A 27,586-nucleotide genomic window follows, 5' to 3' on the forward strand; every position below is an offset into this window, starting at 1 on the left:
CTCTCCATAATGTTCTCGAATGCGTGAGAAGTCCACCAATCCGCACTTGGCTAGCGTGGTGGAATACGGCCTAAACCTTTCTCACTGTGGGAGGAGACCTATGACCTAAAGTTGGCCGATAATGGGTTGATATGATGATAAGATTATTCAAATCTTTTAATTATTTTTTAAACTAACGTATATGAAAACTCAATTGCCTATCATTTCTTATTCTGATCGTTTAGCTTTAAACCTCACTGATCAAGCTTAGTAACCTAAGTTTATACATACGTATATAGATTTATATGGCGATTTTATTAGTTTAAATGAATATGTCTATCATAGCAGGTACTTAAGCCAACAAATACTATAGGTAGCAATAACCAAGTATGCGGTCGCAATAGGTACAAAATCGTCCCCATTCCAACTAACCCACCCCCTTTACCCATCCACATCCACACCTCGCTGTCTTAGAAACTTGCAAGGCAAGTAAAGTCGGAATTGTACCCACACCCTTAAGGTGTCGGCAGTAATTAACGTCTATCATTCACTACTTGTGAATGATAATTACTTTAGATTTGTGTGTGCAGGATCTTTACAAAAACGATAGGCTGGTTAGGTTATGTAGTCTTACTGTAACTGACCAAGAAGGTGATTGGTTTCATACAAGGCACTTCATTCTTGAGTTGTGCTCTGGTTTTAGAAGTGGGAGGACCCAGGTTCGATACCCGGCAAGGGAATAAGGGTATTGATGCTTTAGTTGTGGTTAGAGACAACACGACCTTTTAATTAATGCCCCAACACCCACTCATATTCTAAGGCATCCCTGAAGTTCCTAACATATAATTGTAATTACAGGCACATGAGGCCTAACAACAAAGCGGTGATAGACCAGTGGGTAGGAGCTCGACATCTCTTTCTGGGGGCCAATGTTCGAATCCCGGCACGCACCGCTAACTTTTCTAAGTTATGTGCGTTTTAAATAATTCAAATATCACATGCTTCAACGTTGAAGGAAAATATCGTGAGGAAACCTGCATGCCTGACAGTTCGACATAATGTTCTCAAAGGCGTGCGGAGACCACGAATCCGCACTGGGCAAGCGTGGTGGACTATAGCCTTAACCCCCTCTCATCTCTCATGGTGGGAGACCCTTGCTCTGCAGTGGGCTAATAATGGGTTTTCTGATGTTATGTGAGGCTTTACACCTACGCCTCATGTCGAGAGACATAGGGCGGCACGTATATAGGCCATGGTTTTCCACTTACCATCAGGTGGGCTATCTGCTTGGTCTATAAAAAATGCATTGCTCTACAAACCCTTCGTTGATGCGGATGACAGCGGACATGCGGTGCACAGCTAAACTTAGGGTGCCACTAGAGCTGTGTGCTGTAGCCAAGCAGTGTGCTAGGTCAAAGTTAAGCTGAGCTATGATGGGTCCGTTTCACTACTAACTTTCACAGCGCTCCCTAGTCCAAACTCAGCTTAAATATCTCGCTAGCACCGATAGTTAATCCTCAGCAAGCATCTCTCAATACTAAAAACATAGCTTCGTTGAACCAGTTTCCATAAATGCTCAGCTAAGCTAAGCTTTGAAAATAAAAGGTCCTTATTGTTGGATATAATATGCATCTTTATCCAATCGGCGCAGTGGGCAGACACCCTGCTTTCTGAGTCTAAGGCTGTGGGTTCGATTCCCTCACCTGGAAAATGTTTGTGTGATAAACATTTTTCGATGTCTGTGTGTTTATATGCATAAAAGAAATATTCATCAGTCATCTTAGTACCTATAACGCAAGCTACGCTTACTTTAGGGCTAGATGCCGATGCGTGTATTGTCGTAGAAAATTAATTCATTTATTATTAATTTTTCTTAGTAATTTCTGGGGGAAGATCACTTTAAAATAAAGTCTAAAGAACCTGAGATAGGTATTTCACACTTTAGCTAAACGAAAATTAATTAAAGCGTATTTGGTAGTTTTTATGAAACGGGTAATTCTCATTTTAATTAATTGCTTTCAGTGCCCAAAACGGATGAGTTTGTATTACATTAATTCTATTAAAGTATAATTCTATGTCTTCCATAGGGATTAATAAAAACACTATCCACAAATTCGTTTGCAAACTTGTTTAACAAAATCATTATCTATGTACATATAAGCTGACTTTTATATTTTTCTGCCACTATTCTTTTTCTAGTTTACAACACAAGTGATGGAAAAGAAAAAAATATATCACTAATTAGATAGCTAAAAGTGTCTAGGGCCCAAACGATACAAAACTCTTCAAAAAAATAGGTAACAAGGTTTATTTTTAATGCACCGGTAACTATTGGGTAATATTTGGGTTTCACTATCCTATGTCTGCTACCAGAATCGGTGCAGTAGTTTAGCTGATTATAAGTGGAATACAAACAAATAAAACAACAATACAGACATAAATTTGCAGTTGTATTGTTAGAGTGGAAGTATGGATGCAAATTGTTGTTTTTTATCATCAAAGATATTATCTGGGCTGCTATTGGAAGGCGGAAAATAATTCACCATTTAGAAATCTTAAAAGGGATAAATGTTAAACATTACGTATTACAGTTCAACTACCACTGCATATAATAAAAGTTTTACCTACCAATTTATTAGCGCAGTTAAAGTCGTTAGCCGTCCTGCAATTGTCATGTGTAATTATAAGAGCGCATGCCGTTTAATTTAACACATTTACCTGCATGATTACATTATGTTTTAAATTGGTATAGGCTTTTGCAGACATTGCTGCTACCTCTAAAAAGCGTGATATTCTAGGCGAGGGCGTGTCTATAGCATCGACACTAATTGATTTTAAGTTGCTAGTTTACCTGGCAACTTTTCATCACTAGTTGTTTTATAGGATAGGTTGGTTACTGGTGTTGTGTTGTAATGCATACTATGGTACCTAAGTGTTTTCAGAAACTTGTTCCATCACCATGAACGTCTACAATTATGTCACATTATTTGGTTCTAATAAAAAAAAATCCCATAGATATGCCTTTCTATCCTCATCCATCATCATATCAACCCGTTAACGGCCCACTACTGGGCACGTGTCTCCTCCCACAATGAGAAGAGGTTAAAGCCTTAGTCCACCATGCTGGCCTAGTGCGAGTCGATGGACTTTCTATCCTTACTATGTAAAATAATAGTATTCTATTATATTATATTCTATTTTATTTGTGTTTGTTAGTCGTTGCTTTGAGCCCTAAAAAAGCAACAAATCGAATTGATTTTTGCACTAGAGTTAGTTCAGAGGAAAAAGACAAACATATGCTACTTTTTATCCCAGCAACACAAACTGTTTCTACGGTATTTGTAAATCGTAATAAACGCGGACGAAGCACGTGGGCGACAGCTAGTTTTTAATAAGATCAAACGACATATGTTAATGGATACCTTCAGTAACTAAATTTAAAATTGTCAGATATACTTATTATATATTCTGCATTTACTTTATTGAATAAACAAACCAAAATCGATAACGTTAATACTATAATAACACACGAAACTACCACCACGTTAATACAGCGTACATATATAGGACTTATGTTCTATTTGCGAGGGATTAGCTAAAGTAAATAAATGCATTACTAACACCAGAAATATAACAGTTTATTCTACTATAATTTTCCTGCATTAATATTTATTCAACACAAGCCATATTAATTACCTATTTTATCAAAACGTGAACATGGATGGCCTGACCATTTTACGATTTACAAAAAACTGAAGGTGCTTGATACAAAACACATTGAAAACAGCTTTTTGTTACGCGTTTACGGTTAGTGATAAAATGAATCCGTCATCCACAGGGCTAATTGGTATGTAATTGGACGAGAAACTCAATCCAATGGGATATATTTTACGCAATTCTTTGACGCGAATATAATTGCCTTTATTAAATATGAAAGTAATAATATTAATTATCGTAATTGGACCTATCCAGCGGCCCGGAGGGTGTTCGTAATCATCGCTTAATTAATTGATCGAAAGTTCAACCCTTGGTTCAGATAATGTGCCTGCTAAAGGGAGATAAAGTATAAGGGCACCGAACCGTTAAACTCGGGGCGATGTGAAATATTAGGCGAGTCACAAGTGAAAACATGTTTGTTACGTCAAGTCGGTGTAACATAAAGGGGTGCTTAGATACTCTAATGAAGATAAATATCGTTCCTCCCTTATTAGGATTAACTTTGTGATGTGCTGACGCTGTTAATTTATAAGTTAGTACAGAGTTGGGAACGCTGATCAAGCTAAGCAAATTTGCTGAGTTAGTCAAGATGCAAATGAGATAGCGATTATCACAGATTATATCTTTCTCGCATTTGCATACGATTATCAGTGTATGTTAATGGTGAACTTGGGTTTTGATTTAAATCTTAATGATAATCGTAAAGCGTATCGATTCTTGCTGTTCTTGAATGATGATTTGCTTTTAATGCAAGGAAACAATATAAGGATGACTGTGGTGTAAGGGAAGATGATTAATTTTGTGACATTGATGACAATGATTTGTCCGCGTAGAATTATAACCCCCAAATTCATGCTATAGAGCTGAACTTTTTTAAAATCGTTTTTATTGGGCTGACAGAAATTCAGTCACGATACATTTATAGATATAACAAGATAGCAGATAAATTTTAATCATTTTTTTTTTGTCTGTTGGGAGGTTTCGGCCGTGGCTAGTTGCCATCCTACCCACAAAGACGTGAAGCTTAGCGATTTGGCGTACCAGTACAAAAAAATTTAACTGCCATGTTCCCTAACAAGTCACATCATTAGGTACTTACCACCAGGTGAGATTTAAGGCTTACATGTAAGTAATAAAAAACACAACATTATCGTAAATATTGAGCAAACATCCCTATCATAAAGCACAGGTAAATGTCCGCTGTAGTCATATCGATCCTGGCTTAATTACACCAACATAGAAACTTTATAATTACAAATGTTGACGGAGGCGGATACTTAATCAATAATTAACGGCAAACGAATCGTTTTCTGTCAGATATACATTGTTTAAACGTAGTACCAGGTTAAGTCTGAGATAAAATAACGTACCTGCCTACATTCCCGTATTTACTTTGTCGTTAAAAGCTTTTAGTATATCCCTCTGCTCCAATAAGCATACCTACGGAATTGAGAGGTAATAAATAAGAATACAAAAGTCTGTTCCATTTATATTTGTGACAGATTGTCGATTCACTAAAACGTAATCACAAGATTCTGAGAGCGTTAGCACACTTTTGCTCGATGACAATAGACTGAATTCACTATAGTTCCGCCGCGACTCGGATTTTGTATGGCAGACTTGAAAGACATGCGACTCTTAACGAAACTGCTTAATCTTACGGATTTATTAGGTTATAAGCCTCCATCTGTCTCTTGTAATTTCGGCGATATACTAAGACGCGAATCACAGCGTTCAGTGCACCATCTTGTATAAGAGAAATATCTTTATTAGAGAAAGCAGTAGACATTTGTTAAAACGTACGCGAAAGGTAAGGCGGTCGATAGTCTTGTTAAAGGCAACAATGAAATAGTTGAGATCGTTACTTTAATACGATGAATTGTGTTAATTAATTATCTAGGACGTAAAGTCTTTGGAACATGAGCAACGCAGATGTAACGGGTTGGTTTGCAAGCGAATGAATATTTTGGTCTACAAGTGACCGGAAAAAAATTGTACCCTCATCTGAGAAGCTATAACCAATCTTTTAGAGTGGGTATCCGAAGCAATTGAGTTTAACAAAAGTGATTAATAATATAGGCCGGTTATAAAGCATACTGAAGACTTAAATTGTTGAATTGAATAGAACTACTTATAAATGCGAGCATTTTGGATGGATGGATATTCTTAACTCAAGATCAGATCCGCTCAGCCTTGATCATCAGATCTAGATGTAATTTAGCACAAATATAGAGTTAAGTTTGGCACAAATATTAGTTTAACCGGTTCCCGTGGTTCAAAAAATGGAAACAAACGCGGATATAGTCACGTGCATCAGCAAAACGGGGACAACATTATTTAATAATCGCTACGCCTGTCCTATACATCTCTAGTGACCCATTAAAAGCGAACCAGTGAAACTACTGATCTAGATTTCAAACCTACGCTGAACAATCATTTATTATTAGATGCTTCAGATATTAAAAGAGAACGAAGCTTCACAAAACATTAATAGAATGTTTTATTTCAAATAAGTAGTTACTAGTGATTTCATTCACGTAGAATTTCAGTATGGTATTTTCCATTAATAGCGGTGATAGCTCAGTGGTGAGGACTTCTGCTATACTCTAAATTTTGTAAGTAATGCGCGTTTTAAGCAATAGTCATGAACCCTGCATGCCTGAGAGTTCACCATAATGTTCTCAAAGGCTTGTCAAGTCCACCAATCAACACTGGGACAGCGTGGTGGACTACGACAACCACATTGGACCAGTGCCAATTTCCTGTAGTGGGGTAGTAATAGTTGATATGATGAGTATCCAATTTACAGTTATCTAATCATGCACTTACTCGACAAATCTCTGTGTTTACTCTACCGTAAAGAATATAAAAAAATATATGACCGCCGCCTATGTCCACTTGTTTGTATGACAAAGGACCTACAACCATAGGTACAGTATTAAATTTCTGGGTTAATACCTTTAAATTTTTGGCCCAACTCGGCTTTCAACTATTGACTTTCTAGAAAATCGTAGTACCTACTTAAATAGTAGTAGTGAAATGTACTATTTCAAGGTCACACAACAAAACTTCCAGAGATAACGTCACTTAAACTGTACTATGAATGGCTAAATAATATTAATATATAAATCGTTGTAAGCAGTGTGAACAAACATTGTACATAAGTCATCTGTTTCATAAGTATGCACTAAAACGGACCTCAATAGAACTTCATTACTTTATAGATAAACTAAGTTATATACAAGATTCCTAAAGATCTGTGAAGATCTGCCATATTCAACACGACAAGATCACCTCGGTGCTACTCTGGTGCTCTTTAATCGTATAGCACCAATAAGTTAGCGCCTTTTTTTTTGTTACGCAGATTTATAATAAGTGTATAGTTTCAGGCATCGTATTATTGGTTCAGCTCAGTAGCTTGCGGTTGATAGAATACAATCGACTCAGTTTCACTGAAGTACTTTTTGATGCCCCGTAATGGGTCACAACACAGTGTTCTCTTCTTTCGTCAAAGTTAACATGCATCCCGTTAATCTAGTTAAAGAAATTATTGAGATTTTAGAGCTTACTTGTTGAATCAGTTTATTAATAAAATCAGATTCACTGAAGGAGATACATTATCTATAAAGTTCTTTAATAAATCCCGCCATTACAATGATTAGTCACTCTACTGCCTCTTAGAATAAAGATGGAATGCACTCCTCAAGGTTATTCTTACCTGTTGACTTAGTCTATCCAACCTAAGCGTCATATTAATAGAGTCGGTTTCACTGAAGTACACCGTATAGCCCCACGCTGAGCCACACCACTGCCCCGTGGGGGGAGATGGGCTGTTTTCTACTATCGTCATATGCCCGTCGGGGCAGCCATCCGAGGTGAAGGACACGAATTTCCCCACTGTGAACGTGTCGAATGTTAACTGAAACAAGATTATGTGGTTAGGGATACTTTTGTTTTGTACTGCTATTTCAAAGTTACCGCTGAAGTAGCGCAGGTTTATTCTTGGTACTATTTTTAATACAAATCATAATTTTCTTCTTATAGTATATGTCTTTTTTTATAGGCGAACTTTTATCCGTCTAACACAGACAACCTAGTTATTATATCCTAGGTAAATTGAATACAGAAATGAACAATGATTTCGTACACCCAAAAACACTCAGCCACTTGTTATTCATAGGTATATCACTCTAAGAAAAAAAAAGATTGGATATACCTACCTACTTCCGTCAAAGTTTATTGTAATTTAATTTTTACCTTGTAAGGATTACCTAATGAGGAAATCAGAACCGTTATAGGATCTTATGAAGTGGGTCAAGGCCCTTTCCTAGAAACGACTTAAAGTATCAAATTTCAATTAATATCGAATATCAAGGTCTACAGCCTCATACTGCTATGAAAATTTGCAATATTATAACCATTTTATTTTTCTTTTTCCTATGTAACACAATAAAAAGATTTTAAGGTTATTAAATTTTTGTGTAAAAATTATATCTTACACACAATGTAAGGAAAAAACTACCAAATGAAAGTAAGGGTAGGCTTACACGTCAATATATATTTAAAATATTATACAATTTTTCGTTTTTGTATATATAAAATACCTTTTTTATATATATATGAGAAATGCCATTTTAAAAATTGTTTTTCCTTCGTTATGGACCAACAATAAAATAAGATCTCAAATTTCATTGCATTTCACGCTAAAGATACAAACAGAAAAATGATCATTATTATTTACATGTAAAAAACGAATCCCTCGAATTTCCAGGTACTTCCATTCCAGATTTTAAAAACCTAACAAAATTTAAATTTTGCTTAGTTTGCCTAACAAGTTGTTAGTTAGCTAGGAACCTTTGTGATAAAAAAATAACACGGTATTTTACTTCTGGCTATTTTTGGCTGTCTTAAAATAAATCAAGACGTATAATGATAATATTGTATACTCGTAAATAGTTTCAATGTCACAGCGGAAAGACAGGCCAGAAAAAAATGTTTGATCTGCCCTTATTCCTATTTGTCCCCCTGTCCCCCCAGCAAGGAGACAGATAGAGATATTTCAATAACCTGGCCCTGGTCTAAGAAGAGCGCACAACAAACTTAGTCGGGAAATCAGTCAGTCAGTTTATCTATATGGTATCTGGGCAGATAGATATTTTATGGATACTGAACTTGAATATAATGACTACGTTTTTGCGGCGCTTGCGTTTGAGACTCTGGGCCCATGGTCTTCGGACATGAAAATTTATTAACATCGTGTCCCAAAAATAGGTCTCGACGTTTGGTGACCCAAGAGCTGGCACTTATTTAGCCCAACGGCTAAGTCTAGCAATTCAAAGCGGCAATAGCGCCAGCATTTTGGGTACCATGCCCATATATTTACTGCAAAATTGATGTTAGTTTGTAATTATTATTTTGTGTGTTCTAATTGGAATGATATGTTGTAGGTCTACTTGAAATAAGAAATGTGAATCCTGTTCAAAAAATTTAATAATGAACAATAAACAAATATAAACTCCGCACGTCGCGTCGGTCTTTTAACGTGATGCGGCAACATAAGCTTTTCGCTTGACAGACTTTTTATATAAGTAAAAAAACGTACCTGTATAATATCACCGTAGCTTCCTCCATTAGCGGTGAAGTTAAGATGACATACAAAAGGCAGATGGTCTTCTCTCGGCCTTCGAACCTCCAGTTCGTAGGTACGACCAACATCACCCATATACGTTCTGTTGCAAGCTGGAACAAAATGTAAATATTAAAATGCTGACAAGTCATACTATTTTTTATAACCCTTTTATGAGCCTAACATAAAACTCTGATTCATTCAATGAGCGATGGTGAGAGCTCTGCGTGACCAAATACCCTATTGAAAAAGCATTATCGGCATAGCTCAACGAGTTCTAAAGCTGAAGTGGCAAAGGGCGGGTACATAGCACGACGAACCGACGGACATTGGTTTTGGTGAAATGACCACCAACTAGGTGGCCAAACGACATCAAATAGCTCCGTGGAAGTTAGATCTTGTGCTAAGTAATGATGCAGATAAGATAATAACTAACTAGGGCTAACCTGTTAGAGGTTATGTTTTTGGCAATTATGTTAAACTCATAGCCCTAATCGGTTTCTCGCGACATAGTATTGGAACGCTAAATCGCTTTGTGGCAAATCTTTGCCGCCCAAGACCACAGAGCTCACCGCCGCTGGGATTTCATCAAAGGATAAGTCAATTCCTAGAATTCAAGATACCCCTGTGACAAGTTTTAATAATATCGATTCAGCAGTTGAGCTTTGAATTTCTAACAAGCAAGCATGCTTTGGCATTTATAATATAAGCTACAATATTATGGATAGTCGAAATATTAGTTACAATATTAAAGATCATTGGCTTTTACAACGAAAAGATCAATAAAAAAGTACACTCCGGTGCACGTATTGTTGAAGCGATCGCGTAAGTCAGTCACCAGTCGTTAAGTTGGAACACCGCGGGGTTTTGCTTATACCAACGTATAAGTCCGACATTACCTACCCGCCTTCCGTGAGGTATAGAATAGAATAGAATAGAAAAACTTTATTGCAACACAACACAATAGGAAAAATAAAAGAAAAACAGTAATAGTACTTAGTGCTAGGGTCCAAAGGCGGCCTTATCACTAAAAGTAAAAAAAGAGGTATCTATGAAATCAGCGCGATCGTTCGCTCCCTTGTTTAAATTTTTGTATGTTAGATCCCAATCTCTTACATCTCCTTACAGCTTTATTGTTAGTATACATATAGATACAATATACAAACTAATATATATACTCAATCAACCCATTAATACTTAAGACGATGAAAGTTGTAAAGATCCGCATCGTTACTTCTCAATATCTCTTGGTTTCATACGAAACAATTAGCTTCCTAATTTCTAGTATGCACCGCAAAGATCTTGTATGCCCTTTTGGCTTTCATAATCACCACGATCTATAATAGCTTTAGATTTTAAAAAAATATCTTTACATTCAAATCATAAGCAAATATTCTAATCTTTAAGCTAGTGTGCTCCCCGTAAGCTTAAATTTCATTCAATAAAATCCACTAAATCTCTCTCTCTCTAAATCTTTCTAATATTCTTGGCCTGTTTAAATCTACTTTAAACTTGAAAAATAACAGAAGGCAGTTTCTTAGGATACTTACACATATATAGATTCCAGCAGTAAAATGTTAACATTTATAACCACAAGAGTATTAATAACGCTTTAAGTGAACATGTTGCCAAATACTTTATGTTTGCTTTGTGTGAGTTTCAGACTTTGTTTGCGGTTTTCTTACATAGGATTCCAGAGGTCGGAGGGTCAACCTTGGAGTTATAGAACAAGTAAGTACTAAGGTCTACGTAATATTTCAAATTAAATTGACAAGTTTATGTAGAGTAGGTACAAGGGAGGTTGAGTGCCTTGTCGATAATAATATTAAGAATCTATACTAATATTATTAATGCGAAAGTTTATATTGATGTTTGGAAATCAATGTCGTAAAAATGGCTTAACGGATGTCGAGAAAAAATTTCAAATAATTATTTAATACTAGAAATTGTACATACACTTCTTTTTATTCCGATAAAATTTTTTGCTTCTGTGGTTTTTATTCACAGATTAAGAAATCGATGTCTTTTCTTGCATACTGGTACCTAGTTCAGGGGTTCGAGAATAACAAGAATACACGCGAACGAAGTCGCGAATAACACGTTATCTTTACTTTCTTGGTAAAGTTATTATAAATGACAAAGTGTTTTTGTTTGTCCTTCTGTAATAAAGGCGGACGATGAACGCGGGCAACAGTTTGTATAAATTAACACTACAACCTTATTTGCATTCGATACTATGATTAAGAAAGTTACTTGCTAAACCATTACAAAGTGAAATGTTTTAGTAACTAAGTGATACCTATGTTATATGTATTTTTTTTGTTATATCTTAAGCATATTTTAATTTAGCTGTGGCCCCCGACTTTGTCCGCTTATATTTTTGTTTTTAAAACATACCGTCGGAACAGTTTATTAGTGAGATGTGTGGCAGTAGCAGCAGCAAAAAATAGTCGATCAAGTTGGGTAGGCAAGGTTAACTGGAGTCAGAAAATGGATAGGACCCACTTTGGAGGTATAAAGGAAGATTCAGTGTACATCAGTTTCAGTTCTATTACTAAAATCGAATTAATCAATCAGTAAATCAATACCTTTCAACAGTTCACTGCTGAACTAAAGACCAGCTCTCGCAACGGGAGGGTTTGCCCACCGTCACCGCAGACTGATGGGTGATCGCAGTAGATAGTATCGCGTTCAAAGGATCTGCTGCCCAGTTTCTATTATATTCCCTTAATCGCCTCGTACGACACCCGCGGGCAGCGGAGGAATAACGAATAGTAAACGTTGAATTAAGAGAGAAGTTACTACTACTACTACTAACATGTGTACTCTATTGATATTTTTCAGTTCTTGCAAAAAATTGGGGATAGTTTTTGAATGTTTTTTTTTTTCAATAAAGTGTTGTAATTCTAAAACTCTTGGTTTTAAACCCTAAGTATGCCAGTTGGTAACCATTGCTGTGTATATCCTATCTTTACACCTTTGAATATGACCCGTCATCTTAAGTTAAGTACGAGGATTCGCTTAAGAATTGTATCTTGCTTTGGTCTCCGCTTTATTTAAGCATTTCATGACGACTTATGGTTAATAATTAATTCAATCACGATCAAACCATTACCGGTTCACCATAGGGCAGAGGTCTTCTCACAGAAAGAAAGAGGTTTACGACACCTGAGAGTTCACCGTTATGGTGAGAGGATCGTGAGGAAGCTCGTGATAGGAGGAGGGAGGAGATCGTGAGGAAGTTCCTCTTTCTCACGATATTTCGCCTTTACCATTAAAGAAGGTAAAATTAAGAGTTTTAATGAAATGCTGTAATAAAGCAGGGACAAAGGAAGGTTCACCCTTTTACTAATAGTAAAGACAACAGCAATTTTAACAATACTATCGTCCCTATTATGAAAATTGAGCTTAATTTGCTATACTCCGCGAAAAGCAGCAGAATCTGTATCGTGTAATTTATAATTTCTTCAATCCTTATACTGCACACCAAACAGATCTTCAGCAATGTACTCTCTACGCACGTTTCGCTCCGAAACCGAAGCATCCTCAAGAGATGTTGATTTTACAACAAATAATTTTTAAATTATTCATTGTAAATTTCCTGCTTTTCGCGGAGTATAGCAAATTAAGCTTAATTTTCATAATTATCATGAATTTCCGCAAAGAAACGCCTGCTTCTATCCAATATGGTCCCTATCTCTATGTCTGTATCTCTAAAAATCTTATTAAGTTTTCCGAATACAATCCCACAATTTTCGGGCACCTGTACTATTGTTAATCCTTTCTACACAAAAATAGGGAAATGAGAAGGAAAAAGGAATTCGAATAAAGTGAAGCACACAATGGGTAGGCAGCCATATTTTTACAATCTTTAAAAAAAGCCTTTTGTCTGTCCTGACAGCGCATTAAGTACGGCATAAGACAAGTGTTCTCTTCGCCGGGGAACATTATTGTTCGCTTTTATGCTTTTTAGACCTTTTTCTATTATGGTTCTGTCATTTACCGTTTTTGCTAGGAAAATGTTTTTGCTGAAAAACTTTTAGCCTTTGACCTACTACTCTTGGCATGACTGCGAAAACCATTTCAAAGTATAATTAAAATATCTCACAAACTAAGTCAGCGTTATTTAATAAGATAGCTAATGTGGAATAATATGAAATTAGTCATATTTTATAGTATTTTAATGATCGAATATCAATAAACTACTACAAAATATGCTCAGTAGTTTTTTTATGCTAGATTGCTATTAGAGAGTTTTTATTACATTGCTATAATTAGAAAGCCTATGTGTGAGTGGACAAAACCGATATACCAGATCATTTATTCAATACATATGCAATCGGTTGAACGTTTCCTTTCGGCGGTGTTGTACTTAATTTCAATGTAGGGTTTACGGCATATAAACAGGTTTAAGCAAAAAATCTTAGCTACAATAAAAGCCTGTCATTCTTCTATTTATTTTTAGTTAATTTAGAAAAGATCTTTTCCTTATCATCGGCAAACAGTTAAAATTAAACTTTTTTTTCCTGTTTACTTATCTTTTACAGTAACGAGTGACAATCTCTTTCATTTCTGTTAGTTCCCATATGTTCAATGGAATGTGACACACAAAATTATGCCTATATGCCTTTTGCTTTCAGTAAATTTCCATTTCAATTAATTTTATGTGTTTAATAAAATGATTGCATTAAAGTAAACTACCTGAGGGAACGACCGGTTATCTCCAGCAAAAATGGCCTGTGGGAGGCTTTGACCGTGGCTAGTTACCACCTTACCGACAAAGACGTTCCGCTAGGCGATTTAGGGTGCGATGTCGCGTGGAAATTGAGTAGGGGTATGACAACCATACTCCCTAACAGGTTGGCCCGCTACCATCTTGGACTGCAGCGTCACTTACCACCAGGTGAGATTGCAGTCAAGGGCTAACTAGTAGTAGAATAAAAACAAAAGCTGCTTGTTGTTTGTTGTAAATGTTTTTATATTGTAATCGCATATCACCCACCGGCGAAGACAAGACTGGGACTCCATGTATGTAAATTGCACGCAAGAGAATTCGTGTAACATAGCATTTAATTCAGTAGTACAATAATGATTGCACTATCAAGATTATAGAGAACTCGCAAAGAAATAAAAGGAAAACTTGAAATGCATACTAGATCCCAGATAATAGAATTGCGCACTGGATCTTTTATCGCGTGGCTTCAATATCGGTTTACAATAGGGGATGTTTTCTGCTTTGCACATACAAAGTACATATTTGTACTGCGTTTTTGTTGTTGTTTTTACTTTTTGTAGAGTATTTGATATTTCAATCAGTAATAGCGTTCAGTACGTTTAACCATAGGCGTTATGAAAAACATTGGTCATCAATTATTAAATTGGTATGGATACTACCTAGAAATAAAAAAGTTTTTTTTTGCCCCTTCACGCTACTTCATTTCGATTCTGTGGGTATTAGCAATTATTACAATGCAAGTGATAAAGAAACGAACTGAGGGACAACTTCGAATAGTGCGTGTTGCCAGTGATGACCAAGGTTCCGAAACATGGTTGATGACTCCGAGGCCCATGCCTCTAAGAAATCTCAGAGTCGCTAAGCCGGCAATGTTGAGACCTATGCTTGCAGTTCATCTGCGTGATCAAATCAGAAATGAGTAGACCCGAAGAAGAACCAGAGTTTCCGACATAGCTCAACCAGTCGCGATACAGAAGTGGTAACGGGCGGGGAACATAGCTCGGAGAACGGATGAATATTGGGGTCCCAAGGTGCTGGAATGGCAGCCCCGCATTAGAAAACGTAGCGGTGGTCAACCCTCAACGAGGTGGACAGACGACATCAAGCGCGTTGCAGGAAGCCGCTGGACACAAGCGGCCGAAAACAGTTGAATTTGGAACTCTCTACAAATGACCTATGTCCAGCAGTGGACTTCTACCGGTGGATATGATGATGATGATGAAGTGGTAATAGTGGACGTTGGGGTCCCAGGGAGCTGGACAGTGACCCCCCACAGACAAACGCGACGTTGGTTGACCCCCAACGAGGTGGACAGACGACGTCAAACGAGTCACTGGGAGCCGCTGGGAACAAGCGGCCAAGGACCCCGGATTGTCGAATTCCGTACTAAAAACCTATATCTAGCAGTGGAAGAAATTCGGTTGAAGTGATAATGATGATGATGATGAAATGATACCAAAATGGTAGTGTCGTGCTTGTTCAGAAAGAAAAATATATCTACGCTTTAAGAATGTAATACATTTTGTCTATAAATTCTTGCTAAAGCACGTTAGAGCACAAAACATTTTCCCTTGATAATAAAAATGCGTGGGTAGATTAATATTTAGCAAAAAATGTAGGGAGGCCCGTTTTTGGGCGGACGGCTAACTTTTTTCAACCCGCTGCACGCTGACGCAAAACAAATGGACCATTTTACCAAACTAATGGGGTACTTACACATACTTGTATACGTACGCATAAGGGAGTAAACCTTTGAAACTATTTGCGTTCACAAGTCTACCTACCATATACGGTTTCAAAGGAGTACAACAGCGAACGTGTAAAATGTTAATGCTTCTTAATATAAGACTATCAGTTTTCTTTCATGCTAGGAATAATGCTGCGTAAGCTTCTATGTAATTTTACTTGTTTATGTTTATCAGAACAACAATTTGCATGCCTGCAGGGAATGTGCGGTAACATGTAAAGTGTCACCCTGTGCCCATCAATCTGAGATAAAAAAAAAAAGGTGTATAGCCTCATGTGCCTGTGATTACCTCGGCAGTCACGCCCTTCAGAGCACAGAAATTGTGGCAAAAATAAGCAAGTCTGTAGTACTACTTCTTCGGACCAGCTCCGTCGAGCAAAGTGCAATCTAGGGCCATTCTTGCAATGGGATGAAATAAACGAAATAATATGTTCGTCAATACGTCCAACAGAGGACGTCCTATAATTGACATGATGAAGATGATAAAACATATACCGATGGCAATAACATATTCTTTTGAGATGACCTTGACTTAACTACGGGTGCTCAATAAGAAGTATGTAATTTCCTAATAGAGGATTGTTTCTTCTTCGAACAGAGCTTCGGTCAGTGCTAATTACTCCAGATACTACCAGATTAAATTTTCGGTGAATTAGCGTTTCATTAAAATGCCATATAGTGTCCAAAGGACATATGAGGCTTAAGAACTGCTATTACACTTACGGGTACTAACCAGCTCTCATCACAACTATGCTACTATCATAACATAATGAGCTACTATCTAATACTCTATGGATAAATCATTTACACCACCATTTTTCATTATACACACACACATACACGTTAAACTTTTAACACCCCTTCGGTTTTGCGTCTGGGGTTGGTAAATAATAAATGTAATATATGTTTATAAATGGCAAATGATAATGATAGATCCAATGTATTACAAGTATACAAACTCCAAACTGGCTCCAATTAGGCGGGATCGCAGATATAACAACTTCTCATCGAATCAAAGAACAATAATTCAAAACGAACAAGATGTTTTTGGCCTTAGGTCGAATGTTAGTGGTTTTAACATTATCGAGACGTTTTTGTGAAGCAGCCATTAGCCGATGTTTCTCAAGATGCATTCACTATTGTCCTCGAAAAGTTTGCACTTGAGACATGAATTCTAAGAAGTGAAGAATATAAATCGAGAACTAACAAGCGAATCCTGATTTTATGGTCGTTATAACAATAAATCCTGTTTAGTTGACTTGCAGAAAGAAATGTATTGAACGATTCAAATAAAAGAAAACTTATTCAAACTTATATTGTACTAGCCCGCGACTTCGTCCGCGATAATATTTTGCCAATGAAACAAATAACGGGACCGCGTATCTCCAACAGTACCTGAAAATCAGTTTCATGATTTATACGTTAAGGTCACATTAAGACAGGAATAAATACTCTCAAGTTTATAATATTCCATCTGATGTGCACCTCAAGGTGATTTAAGCGGATGACCGCGACTTCATCGGAGTAGAATTCCCGATTTCCCGTTGGCTTGAGAAGATTCCCTGCATATTCCCCTCTCCAGAAATACAGATACTACTTAAATTTTGATATTTATCTGATTTTTTAAATAACAATCGAATATAATATCCAAACTGTTGTCTTTCGTTTTAATCTTCAATTTGAACCTGAATGAACATTCAGTTACCAACTAAGATCAATGTCGTTTAACCAATGAAAACAGTAGGTTGCACCATACAACCTATACGTTTGGTTTGGTTAATAATTCCTTGTGTAGAATAGATAGTTCTAGACGCAAATAAACCAGAAATAAAATACCTTGAGGTATCACAACGCGATATGAATTTTTTAACGATATATCCAGAGATATGTCGTTTCACTAAACCGAATATCGGCCTCTAAAAAGTAAAGATAATCAGGTTAGGAGGCTGGGGAGCGGAAAATGGATAAAGGATTTCATTTTTATATAACTCTTTAAAAAACTATATTATTATTTCAAGGCCATTCGTCAAGAGGCTAGTGCATTAAGAAGTTATTTGTCAATTAGATTCAGCTCAAACACTGAATGCAAACGAGACCCCACGTGTTCAGTGGTCAAACTAAAATTAGTTTGGTCGTTGTTAGTCGTATTTTTTCGGTACGTCCGTCGTGCAACCGAAATAACAAAACTATGCTTGTCGGGCCCCAAGCTTTAAATCTTGCTTCAATTAGAAAAGGCTTTGAACAGAGTTCGTTAGTAATTACTAGCAACTATCAAACAGAGTAAACGACAATTTATAAGACAGTTAGCTTCTGCGAGTAGCAGAAAGCAAACATTGGAGTGCAGCACTAATTATGTGCAAATTGACAGGGAGCTTGTTTCCGTAAAATAGACAGACAGTACACATAGTTAGTATGTGATTAAAACTGTAGCTCTATTTCTGTCAAATCTATACGTTTAAATATAAACTTTTCAATTCAAAACATTCACTTATTATAATGTCCACAGCACATACAACTTACTCAGAGGAGTGAGGTTTTTAGAGCTCAGACCCACCACGGTGCTCCATTGTGGATTGTCAGGCAGTAATGATTAAACTTATGATAACACGATGAACAGCTTCAGTGGCACGGAGTTAGAAAACATCAGTTTCTCTCTTCTTCTTATTCGGGCCTACTTCTCTTATTCGGGTACTGAAAATTACTTACCAGAAAAACCGAATACATATCATATCGTATCGTTATCATATCGTATCGTTATCATATCGTATCGTTATCATATCATCGTTATTATAACGATATATAAACCAATGGACGTGTTTTTCATATGCATTTGCATTGGTATAGCAGTCACAGTAACGGTCTTGTTTCGCTTATGACCAATTTCGTTCTGTAGCTCTGTTTATGTCGTCTATTCACCTAGTAGTGGTTTACCAGCGGTGCGTTTCCCAGTGCGGGATGGTCGCTTTAGGTCCTAAAAGGTCGCAATTGCAGTAACTCTTTCTATGGATCTCTCTATTTCTGTATAACGTAGGGCTACTTTAAGGATCACAGCGATCTAGATTGCCCGCTCAGTGACTACGAGATTTCGGAGCCATACCTTATTACAGGTCAAGTCCATTCCAAACCAGAATATTGAAGAAGTGCTTCGAAGTAGCAGTAAATAGCTTCGAGGAAATTTTGCACTCTTTGCTGTAATATTTGTAAAATTACAAACACTTCAGAATCCCTGCTTATCTAAAGACGTCTAAAAAAAAACGATTTTACTCAATCCTTAGAAAAATGATTCAACTTATGGATGTTATATTAAAGTGTACTTAAATATAAGATTAAAGTGTACTTAAATATAATTTAACTGTAAATTTATTAAAATGAATTTTATAGTAGTTAGTATTTAAATCATTTATAACTTAAACCCAAGACGGTTTAAATTTTCTTCGTCAGTTCTCTGCAAATATAAATGAGCTAATGGAAGACGCTGTATACCTACTAATTATGTTCAAACTAACGTAGAACAGTTTGTAGTTGTATTTCAGACAATGTCTTCCTCTATATAACTGTTCCGTGAAGTCATCTGCATAATAAATTATATTATACATATTCTATGCTAAATTGAATACATTTTAAGTTATAGTTTTGTATAATCATCGTTTCCACAAGTACGTCAAAACAAAGCTATAGTAATCATCATTAAATCATCAGCAGCCTATAACAGTCCATTGTTAGACTCAAGGTCTGTCCCAACGGGAGGGTTTACCCTTAATCACGCTGCTGGGCATGCGTTCGTGATCGCAGAATATGGTAGTAGTAGCATAGAGGACATTGCTGCCTATCCTGTTAAATTCCCTTAGTCGCCTTATACGAAACTTCTGGGAAGAGAACGGTTGGTGACAACTGTATTTCAATTTCCATCAGCACATGGTACATTACTAAATAAGTACACTTTATTTTTGTAGGTTTTTATAGATGGGTAGACTAAATTTGCATAATAAAGTAACATTTTTATCAAGATATAGGTATGAAGACTATAGGTATGATTCTTATTAAAGGGTAAAATAAAATACCTTCTTATAATTAAACCATCTGAATACTAAGTATAAACAATGACATTTAACATCAAATATTCCTGTATTTAATTTTAAAAAATGTTAGCCAAAAATAAATCTTATATTTTTTTATAACTTTAGAAAATAATTAGTTTTTTAAACAAAGTTACAACGTTTCCAATTTCAGAGATGTGCATTTTTAGAAATTTCCAATTTAATTTATTTTTACGTTACTAGTTAAAAACTGAAATATACGTTATTTTAAATTATAATGTATTTTTTCTCAATCGAGCATCAGCAACATTTTTATACGTGCCTTGTGCAGTTTCCAGAGATAAAAGTTAGAAATGTGCGAGTCTAGGATGCAAACTATCCCTGTGCCAATTTAATCAAGATCGGTTTAGTTGTTTAGCTGGATTTAGTTAGCAAACTTCATGTAGGTATATAATATCAGTTACTCGTAGGTATACTGTGGATTTAAATAAATAATAATTATAACACATACAACTGGAGACCCCACGACAGGGACCACGATTTAAGATTTATAAATAGATACTATATTCACTCACGAAAATTCGTAAAGTTGTGTTTGTTATAAAAATACTATAATATTAGTAAAATTGATATTTAGAACATTTTTAGTATAAAGCCCAAGTGCTTTAAGACTTTTATAAATGTATGAGTATATAATATTTATATTGGCAGCTACGAATACAATTGTCTATTCTTAAGCGAAGTTTTTCAAGCCTCACTAACACAAAAGCTCCCACTTATGATGAGAGTCGTACGATAAAAGAAAGGCAGGCTTAACTAAAGTACTGAATTCTTTTTACTCTGTCGTTGTTTTGATATCATATTTTGTATAAAATGGCAAGATTATTTTTATATAAAATATTTTCTTCGTTTAACTGTCTGATAAAATTTCAGATCGATAGCACAAATATTTTGTAAACATTCACATAACAAAGTAACTTTTTCACCATACATCTGCCTCTTTCGATTCCTCGAGATCCTCAGTTCGATTCCCGGGTCGAGCCAAAAATTGTATTATTAAGAAATTGAGTAAGATTAAGAAATTTGCGGTGTTAAATCCCCGTGCCTCTTAGAGCACATTAAGCCGTCATCGGGCAGTCAATTCAGTAGCATTGTGGATCTTTACTCAAAATCATATCAAAGTTAATGTCTATAAAAGTCTTCACAGTCTTATCTCTATGTTTATCAAAGTCTTATGAGATAGAACCAAACTATTAAAAGATTAGAATCGTTAGTTATTTGAGAAAATGAAAAAAATGCGTGTCGTGCTAAAATACTAACACAACCACATTTGTCAAAAAATGAGCAGCAGCAGTAATCTACTGCCATCTATACAACAGACAGCTAACGGCCCAGCATGGTGTTTATAGGCAAACCCTCTCGTTTGGAGAGACCTTTAGCACAGCAGTGAACTGTTATAGGCTATCGATGACATTTTTATTTCACTTTATCTATTAAACCTCAAGATTCAGTATACTAACATCATTTTAGCCCAATTCTAACCTTGTATCCTTCATGTTGTTCATGGTGTTTATATGTATATTTTAAGTATTCATGTATATTACTCATAAAAATATTCATCAGCCATCGTAGTTCCCATAACACAAGCTAAGCTTACTTTGGGGCTAGATGGCGATGTTTGTATTGTCGTCTTATATTGATTAATTAATTTATTTATGTTCTCCAGAGTAAAGTAGTCATTTTTGTATCCAAATATTTCTGTAAAATATTTATATAATTTATTTTGGGTACGTATGACTAAAACACTAAAAGGCTGTATCTTTGGAACCCTTTATGTTAAAGATTCATAATAATTAGACCCTGTAGGTGACGCTGAAATAAGAATCCAGTATTTTTTTCAATGTTGACGACGACTGCTTGGCCCATTTATATTAATTAATAAAGCACGATCAGAGTCCCAATTTAAAAATTCATTAAATGGATGAAACCGGATTAATAAGTGTAGAGTATTCAGCAATATGAAACTATATCTCACCACCATTTATATTTTGAGGAACGTCAAAAAGCATTACCAAATTACGGCGCAAAGGATGTCGTGACAGATTACACTCTATTTCGGAAATGGCACGGTAAACTTAACACCTTATTAAACGGCACGTGGGTTTTTTACTAATTGCAGTTACATTTCAGCTTAATGACTACGAACGTGGCAACGATAAAAGCAAAGGCTCATTCTCACCCACCGTTGTAATTAAAGGTGGTTTTATTATTCGGGCCTTTTTAGTGTTTAGTACGAGCGATGGATTTTGTTCGAAAATATACTTCAAATGGATTTTTCTTGTTTGGTGATTCGGTTCGGTTATTCTGGTCATTTCAATATTACATTGCTTTTGCCCATAACGTCATTATGAGTAATCTACATTAATTAACTGTGTGACACCAAAGTACAACACATCACATTCACATCAATAATTTTTTAGCGTTTGTTTGATATTCACTAACATTTTGACATAAACTAATAAAAGTTAGTATAGTATCGGTAATATATTATGCTTAAGATAGCACTTGGGAACCTGTCGTCAGGTTGATGTCTTATTAATATGGGCCTGGTGATGGTGGCTACAGTATCATATATCTTTTGGGGCACGAGGCCAAGGGAATATTCTATTCGTTGAATATCATACCTACTGATTTAAGACCAGAAACGCAAAGAAGAAACGCATACAAATAAATCCAAGTGCTCGCCATATCAAAAGTCGCGAGATAATGAAGTAACGCCATCGCTAGGGTTGTCAATTAATGAAATCTGGGAAACGCTTTAGTTTTAATTTATAATAAAGTCCCACCAACAGTTACATAATTCGGTTTAATAAATAATGCAGAACTTTTGGATATATAATAAAACGCGTTTGTTTCGATTACAAGATTCTTGAATATGCCTAAATTCAAAAATAATTCAAGATCAGTTTTGCCAACAAGCTGTACGTAACTAGTAGCCGTATTTAAAGTAACTTATTTAAAAAAATCTTCGCCGGCCATTTTCCGCGATAAAAAATATCTGTGTCTAATTTCTGTATCCACCCGCACCATAGGTGACAAACAAACTGCAAACACTTTCACGTAGGTATATTGTTTAGCATACATTTAAGTAGAAATTTCGTAGCCTATGGACCGTGCAGTGTATCGGAATCGGAAAAGCTCTTTGAATCATTAGGCTTTATGATTGTACGTTGGAGTTCATTTCAGGTAAAGAATTAACATCAGAAATGTCTTTATTTAAACAGAAACTTTGAATAATATCACATAAAACACACATAGAACACCATATAAAAGAATGAAAAAAAAAAAACATGACACAGTGTTTACTATTTGGCGGCCTTATTATTTATATTATATATTATATATATATTATGTTATATTATTATTATACTTAAAATCTGATACCTAACGAATCCATACATAAACTGATTCATTTGAGATTCAGGCAACCCTAGTCATCACGTCAACGATCTCACGACGTTGTTCCCTCGAGAATGGAAATTGTGGAAACGGAGAATAATCTAGTTCTTTCAATTTCCTTTGTAAGGACATCTGCGATATCTTTTGTGTTAGACAATTATCTTTTCCGGAGCGTAAAATTGTATTTAAACGACGACAAAGACGCACTACAGCGTCTGTTCTTAATTAGGTTTTTGAAATCTGTAACTAACTGTTAATAAGAGTAATTAACAAAGCCCCAAAAGCATAAGCTAGAATGTTCTCTTTTTTATTCCACTACAAGTTAGCCCTTGACTGCAATCCTCACCTTACCTATAGATAGCGGGCTAGCCTGTGATATAACAGTTATATTTAAATCATATCCCTAATGTTACTACTTGTAATCCTACCGGAACGCTTCAGCACACTGGCGGAAGAAAGTTAACTAGCGTGCCTAGACAGATTTAAAAAAAATCTGACATTAAAAGTGCTCCCGCTGAGAATCGAACCCGAGAACTCCCACTTATACAACCAAAGCGCTAACCATTGCGCCATTGCGGTACAATGCATTTCGTTGATACAATTTAATTTTTTATCTATAATATTTTCTATTCAACGTAAGTTTCAGTAATTATCCAAAAAGAAGCATCTACTAGTATTTCTAAAGATATAAGGCTTTTAATTTCCCCAATAGTTTGTAAAGTACGTACAGCGTAACTTTGAAATGGAATTTTTAATCCGAAACCACAAACTAAGCTCCCTCGGACATTTAAATTTAAAATGGTCTTTGGTTTGATGAATACGCAAAATGAAAGTTCCATTACAATACTCTCGTTTGATTGGATATTCTCTCCAACAGTAAGAATATTTTAGGCAAATTTACGTTGTATTATTTTATGGATTTTGATTGTGAATGTATCCAATTATAATGATCCCATTCAGACTTACCATGCTACGAGTATAATTATTATGTTCGGTAATAATTTAATGTATTTTTTGTGTATTTTTGTAGATTTTTGTTCTATTAGTTTCGACCCTATATACCAAAGAAAGTGATAGTAATAAAAACATACCTATAGATATAAATACAATATATACCAATATATAACTTTTAAAGATTAGAAGTTTCAATGCTTTAACCACATTCAGCCATTGTGAAAAATCATCTAATCATCCAAATATTCGAGCTTTTACATTTATATAAGTTATTTTTTTTTTAAGAAAAACTACCATTTTACATTTCAATTGTAACATTTTATTAAAACTTAAGCTGTAATCAAAATTGTTTCCTAAAACTCTCTATTCGTATGGAAAAGCCAGATAAATCCCAAAGCATTAAGGCACTTTGTCTTGGGAAGGTTGAAAGCTTTCTCTTATAATGAGAGGATTTTTGGAATTAAGGCCATTTCTACTCTAAAGTTAGAACAATTAGAAAGCTTAAACCGCCATCCCTATGTATAAAATCAGTGTTATAAAAATATATTTAATTTTATCATGATCAATGTTGCAATCATATTTGGCAAAATAAATAACATTTACATGGGATACTTTAGCTAGTAAAAAAAGGTGCTCTCGGGATTAAAAAAACAAAACACACGCGTTAGGAGTACACACGAGAAGCAGTTAAAGTATATTTTAAATTCCAGAACTTATGATTTTTGTTTAACATTTTCACGTAGCATAAGAGCAACTGATTTACATTTTTGTTTCAAGAAATTTATCATGTTCATAAGCTACAACCTTAAGGGGACTTTGTATCTCAAAAATGCATGTTTTAAGTTTATGGTGTTTTTTTATTTATTTAACGACAAGTTAGACATTCAATGTTATTGTATGTATAATGGTATAATGGTAATCACTTGATAGTTAGTAAGTATATGGTAGTAAATATAAAATGATGCAGTCTAGATGGTAGCAGTCGAACCTGTTAGGGGTATTGCTGGTATTTTAAATCCATACGTTAATCAGTTTCTAGGACTATAAATACGTTAGTCGTACTGTAAGTACGGGCGTTAAAAAACCAGTCGAATCTTCTCATCAGACCAGACCGGAGGAAATTGAGGATCCAATCGACCTCGGCATAAAAGATCACAGTTGTAATCACTGCGCCAGGGAGATCGTCAATTTTCTTATAGTATACTAGCGTACCCAGCCCACTTCGCTGGGCTAGATTTTGCTTTATTTTATTTAAACAATAAACTTACATCATTAAATTTTTAATTTAGGTCTCATAATATATTAAATCATTTATTTCTCTCCGTATTCATTCTTCTCTATTCTCTTCTCGAGCGGTACACCCAACTATAGAATATCATCATAGTAAATAAAAGCTGTATTTGACAGTTTGACAGTTAAAAAAATAGGAGTGCTCCGATCGTCACCAAACTTCACAGGATTACTCGCCGGGTCAATCCGGAGATTCTCTAAAAGTTTCATTAAAATCGGTCCAGCCCTTTCGGAGCCTATATGGAACATACCCACACACTTTCTCTTTTAAATAAATACATAGATTCTTGATATGCAAGGCCTTTAGGACGGATTATTGGAAGGTGCTTATTATGTAAAAAAAATGTTTAACTTACGTGTACAGGATTTAGGCTCGTCACTTTTATCACCACAATCATCTTCACCATTACAGTACTTATCCAACGATATACACTGTCCCGTATCACAAAGGAGTTCACTCAATCTACATGGACTGTCTAGATTACGCGGCATTTTCACTTTCTTTACTGGCGTCACTACAGTTATATCGGAGTCTAAATTGTCCTCATTGAACTCTTCAATTAAGTCTTGAGGAGTACACAGTTTCAATGACAATAACACTATCATGAACAGTATAGTTCTGTTGTTCGATATATCGTAATAGCGCTTTAGGAAACACATTTTTAGTTTAATTGGGCTTTAGTTTTTTGTCACAACATGATGTGTACTGTGCCTTTTTCACTCGATGATATCTGAAACAATAAAAGCTTTTATTTATAATTGATCCGGATTGTCGTACCTAAAGAACGCCAGCTATTAAAGTTTGATCTTCCAATTACTATCCAGTTTAAAAGTAAGAGATCCATTAGTTGATTTGCCTATCAGCTAACGTTAGCACTGATTGGCATGACATGTAAACTAGTTAGCCAAAGTTAGTTAGAGCTATATTCATACACTTGGTCAACGAAACTTTCAGACGGACTAACTGACTAAACTAGAGATTAAAAAGTTTAAGTCGCTTGGCTTACTGACTTGTTTATGTCTATGTTATATTGAAGGTACACTTTGCACGACAAATTATAACGACGTCAGTCATTCGGCTCAAAAACAATTAACCATAATTAATCTATATTAATCTCGCGCCAACTGAGGCACAGTAAAGCTGGGTCGTTTAAAATTAACTTTTCCATTAAGCCTGTTGCACCCACGCAGTGAGATGTGTCCCTGCTGGGCTTACGCGGGGCATTATGTTATTTATAATATAATGAAAATTTTGTTACAGTGTGCCTTATTTATAGGTAGCTTACGTAACATTATCAATGCTAGTTTTTTGATTATACCTATGGAATTAAGTATCTATTCGAGTTTATTTTTAATACGGATCAGTTTGTTACTCAAAGTTTGTGTTTCGAATAATAATAGTTATTTTTAATGTCATTAGTCCCTTAAATTTAATTTATTCTTTTATTATTAAGCTACAGAACGCGACTTCGTCTGCATTTGATTTTGTTTTTTTATGTGGCATTCAATTGGCATTCAAGTATTCAGTATCGCTAAGCCTTTAATGAGGGTTTGCTGCTGTACGCTGAGGAGTTATGTCCTCTATCTCCAACTACATTCAACAGATCTGCACAAAGTTTTGGCAAAATTAAACACATATTATAACCTCTATAGCACAAAAATAATTATTTAAATCGGTTATAATTTGTCGGAGTGATGGTGTAAAATCGTCAAACACTTTCATTCGCTCTCCCAAAGGAACCGAGCTTAATGTCGGGAAAAAAAGTATCCCATATTACTTCTAACACTTAAACTTCTAACTAAAGTTTTATGAGGATTGGTTAAGTAGTTTTTGCGTGAATGCGTAACAAACAAACTTACATTGACATTTATAATATTAGTAGGTACTCTTAGGTACTCGTAGGATTCGTTTCTAACAATTACTCAGCCAGAATTTAAATTATGCCTAATATTGTATAGGGTAGGTAAGTATACGGATCACCTATTGCTATTCATATCGTTCATCAACCTATAAATATTCTCATGTTCCGGTGATGGTCTCA

General features: G+C 35.4%; 2 protein-coding genes across 2 annotated transcripts in view; one reads left to right on the forward strand and one right to left on the reverse strand.

Moving 5' to 3' along the window:
• LOC120628656 overlaps window positions 1–26,225 on the reverse strand; it is a 42,107-nt gene extending 15,882 nt beyond the window's left edge. The window contains exons 1-3 of the mRNA XM_039897203.1: window positions 25,901–26,225; window positions 9,299–9,435; window positions 7,415–7,615 (exon numbers count right to left, since the gene is read on the reverse strand). Coding sequence (XP_039753137.1) covers window positions 7,415–7,615; window positions 9,299–9,435; window positions 25,901–26,204 — 642 coding nt within the window. The 5' untranslated portion in view covers window positions 26,205–26,225. The remainder of the gene's footprint in view (window positions 1–7,414; window positions 7,616–9,298; window positions 9,436–25,900) is intronic.
• LOC120628657 overlaps window positions 1–27,586 on the forward strand; it is a 473,143-nt gene that overhangs the window by 87,763 nt on the left and 357,794 nt on the right. The window lies entirely within an intron of this gene.

Source organism: Pararge aegeria, chromosome 13 (assembly GCF_905163445.1).
Source record: "Pararge aegeria chromosome 13, ilParAegt1.1, whole genome shotgun sequence".
Lineage (NCBI taxonomy): Eukaryota > Metazoa > Arthropoda > Insecta > Lepidoptera > Nymphalidae > Pararge > Pararge aegeria.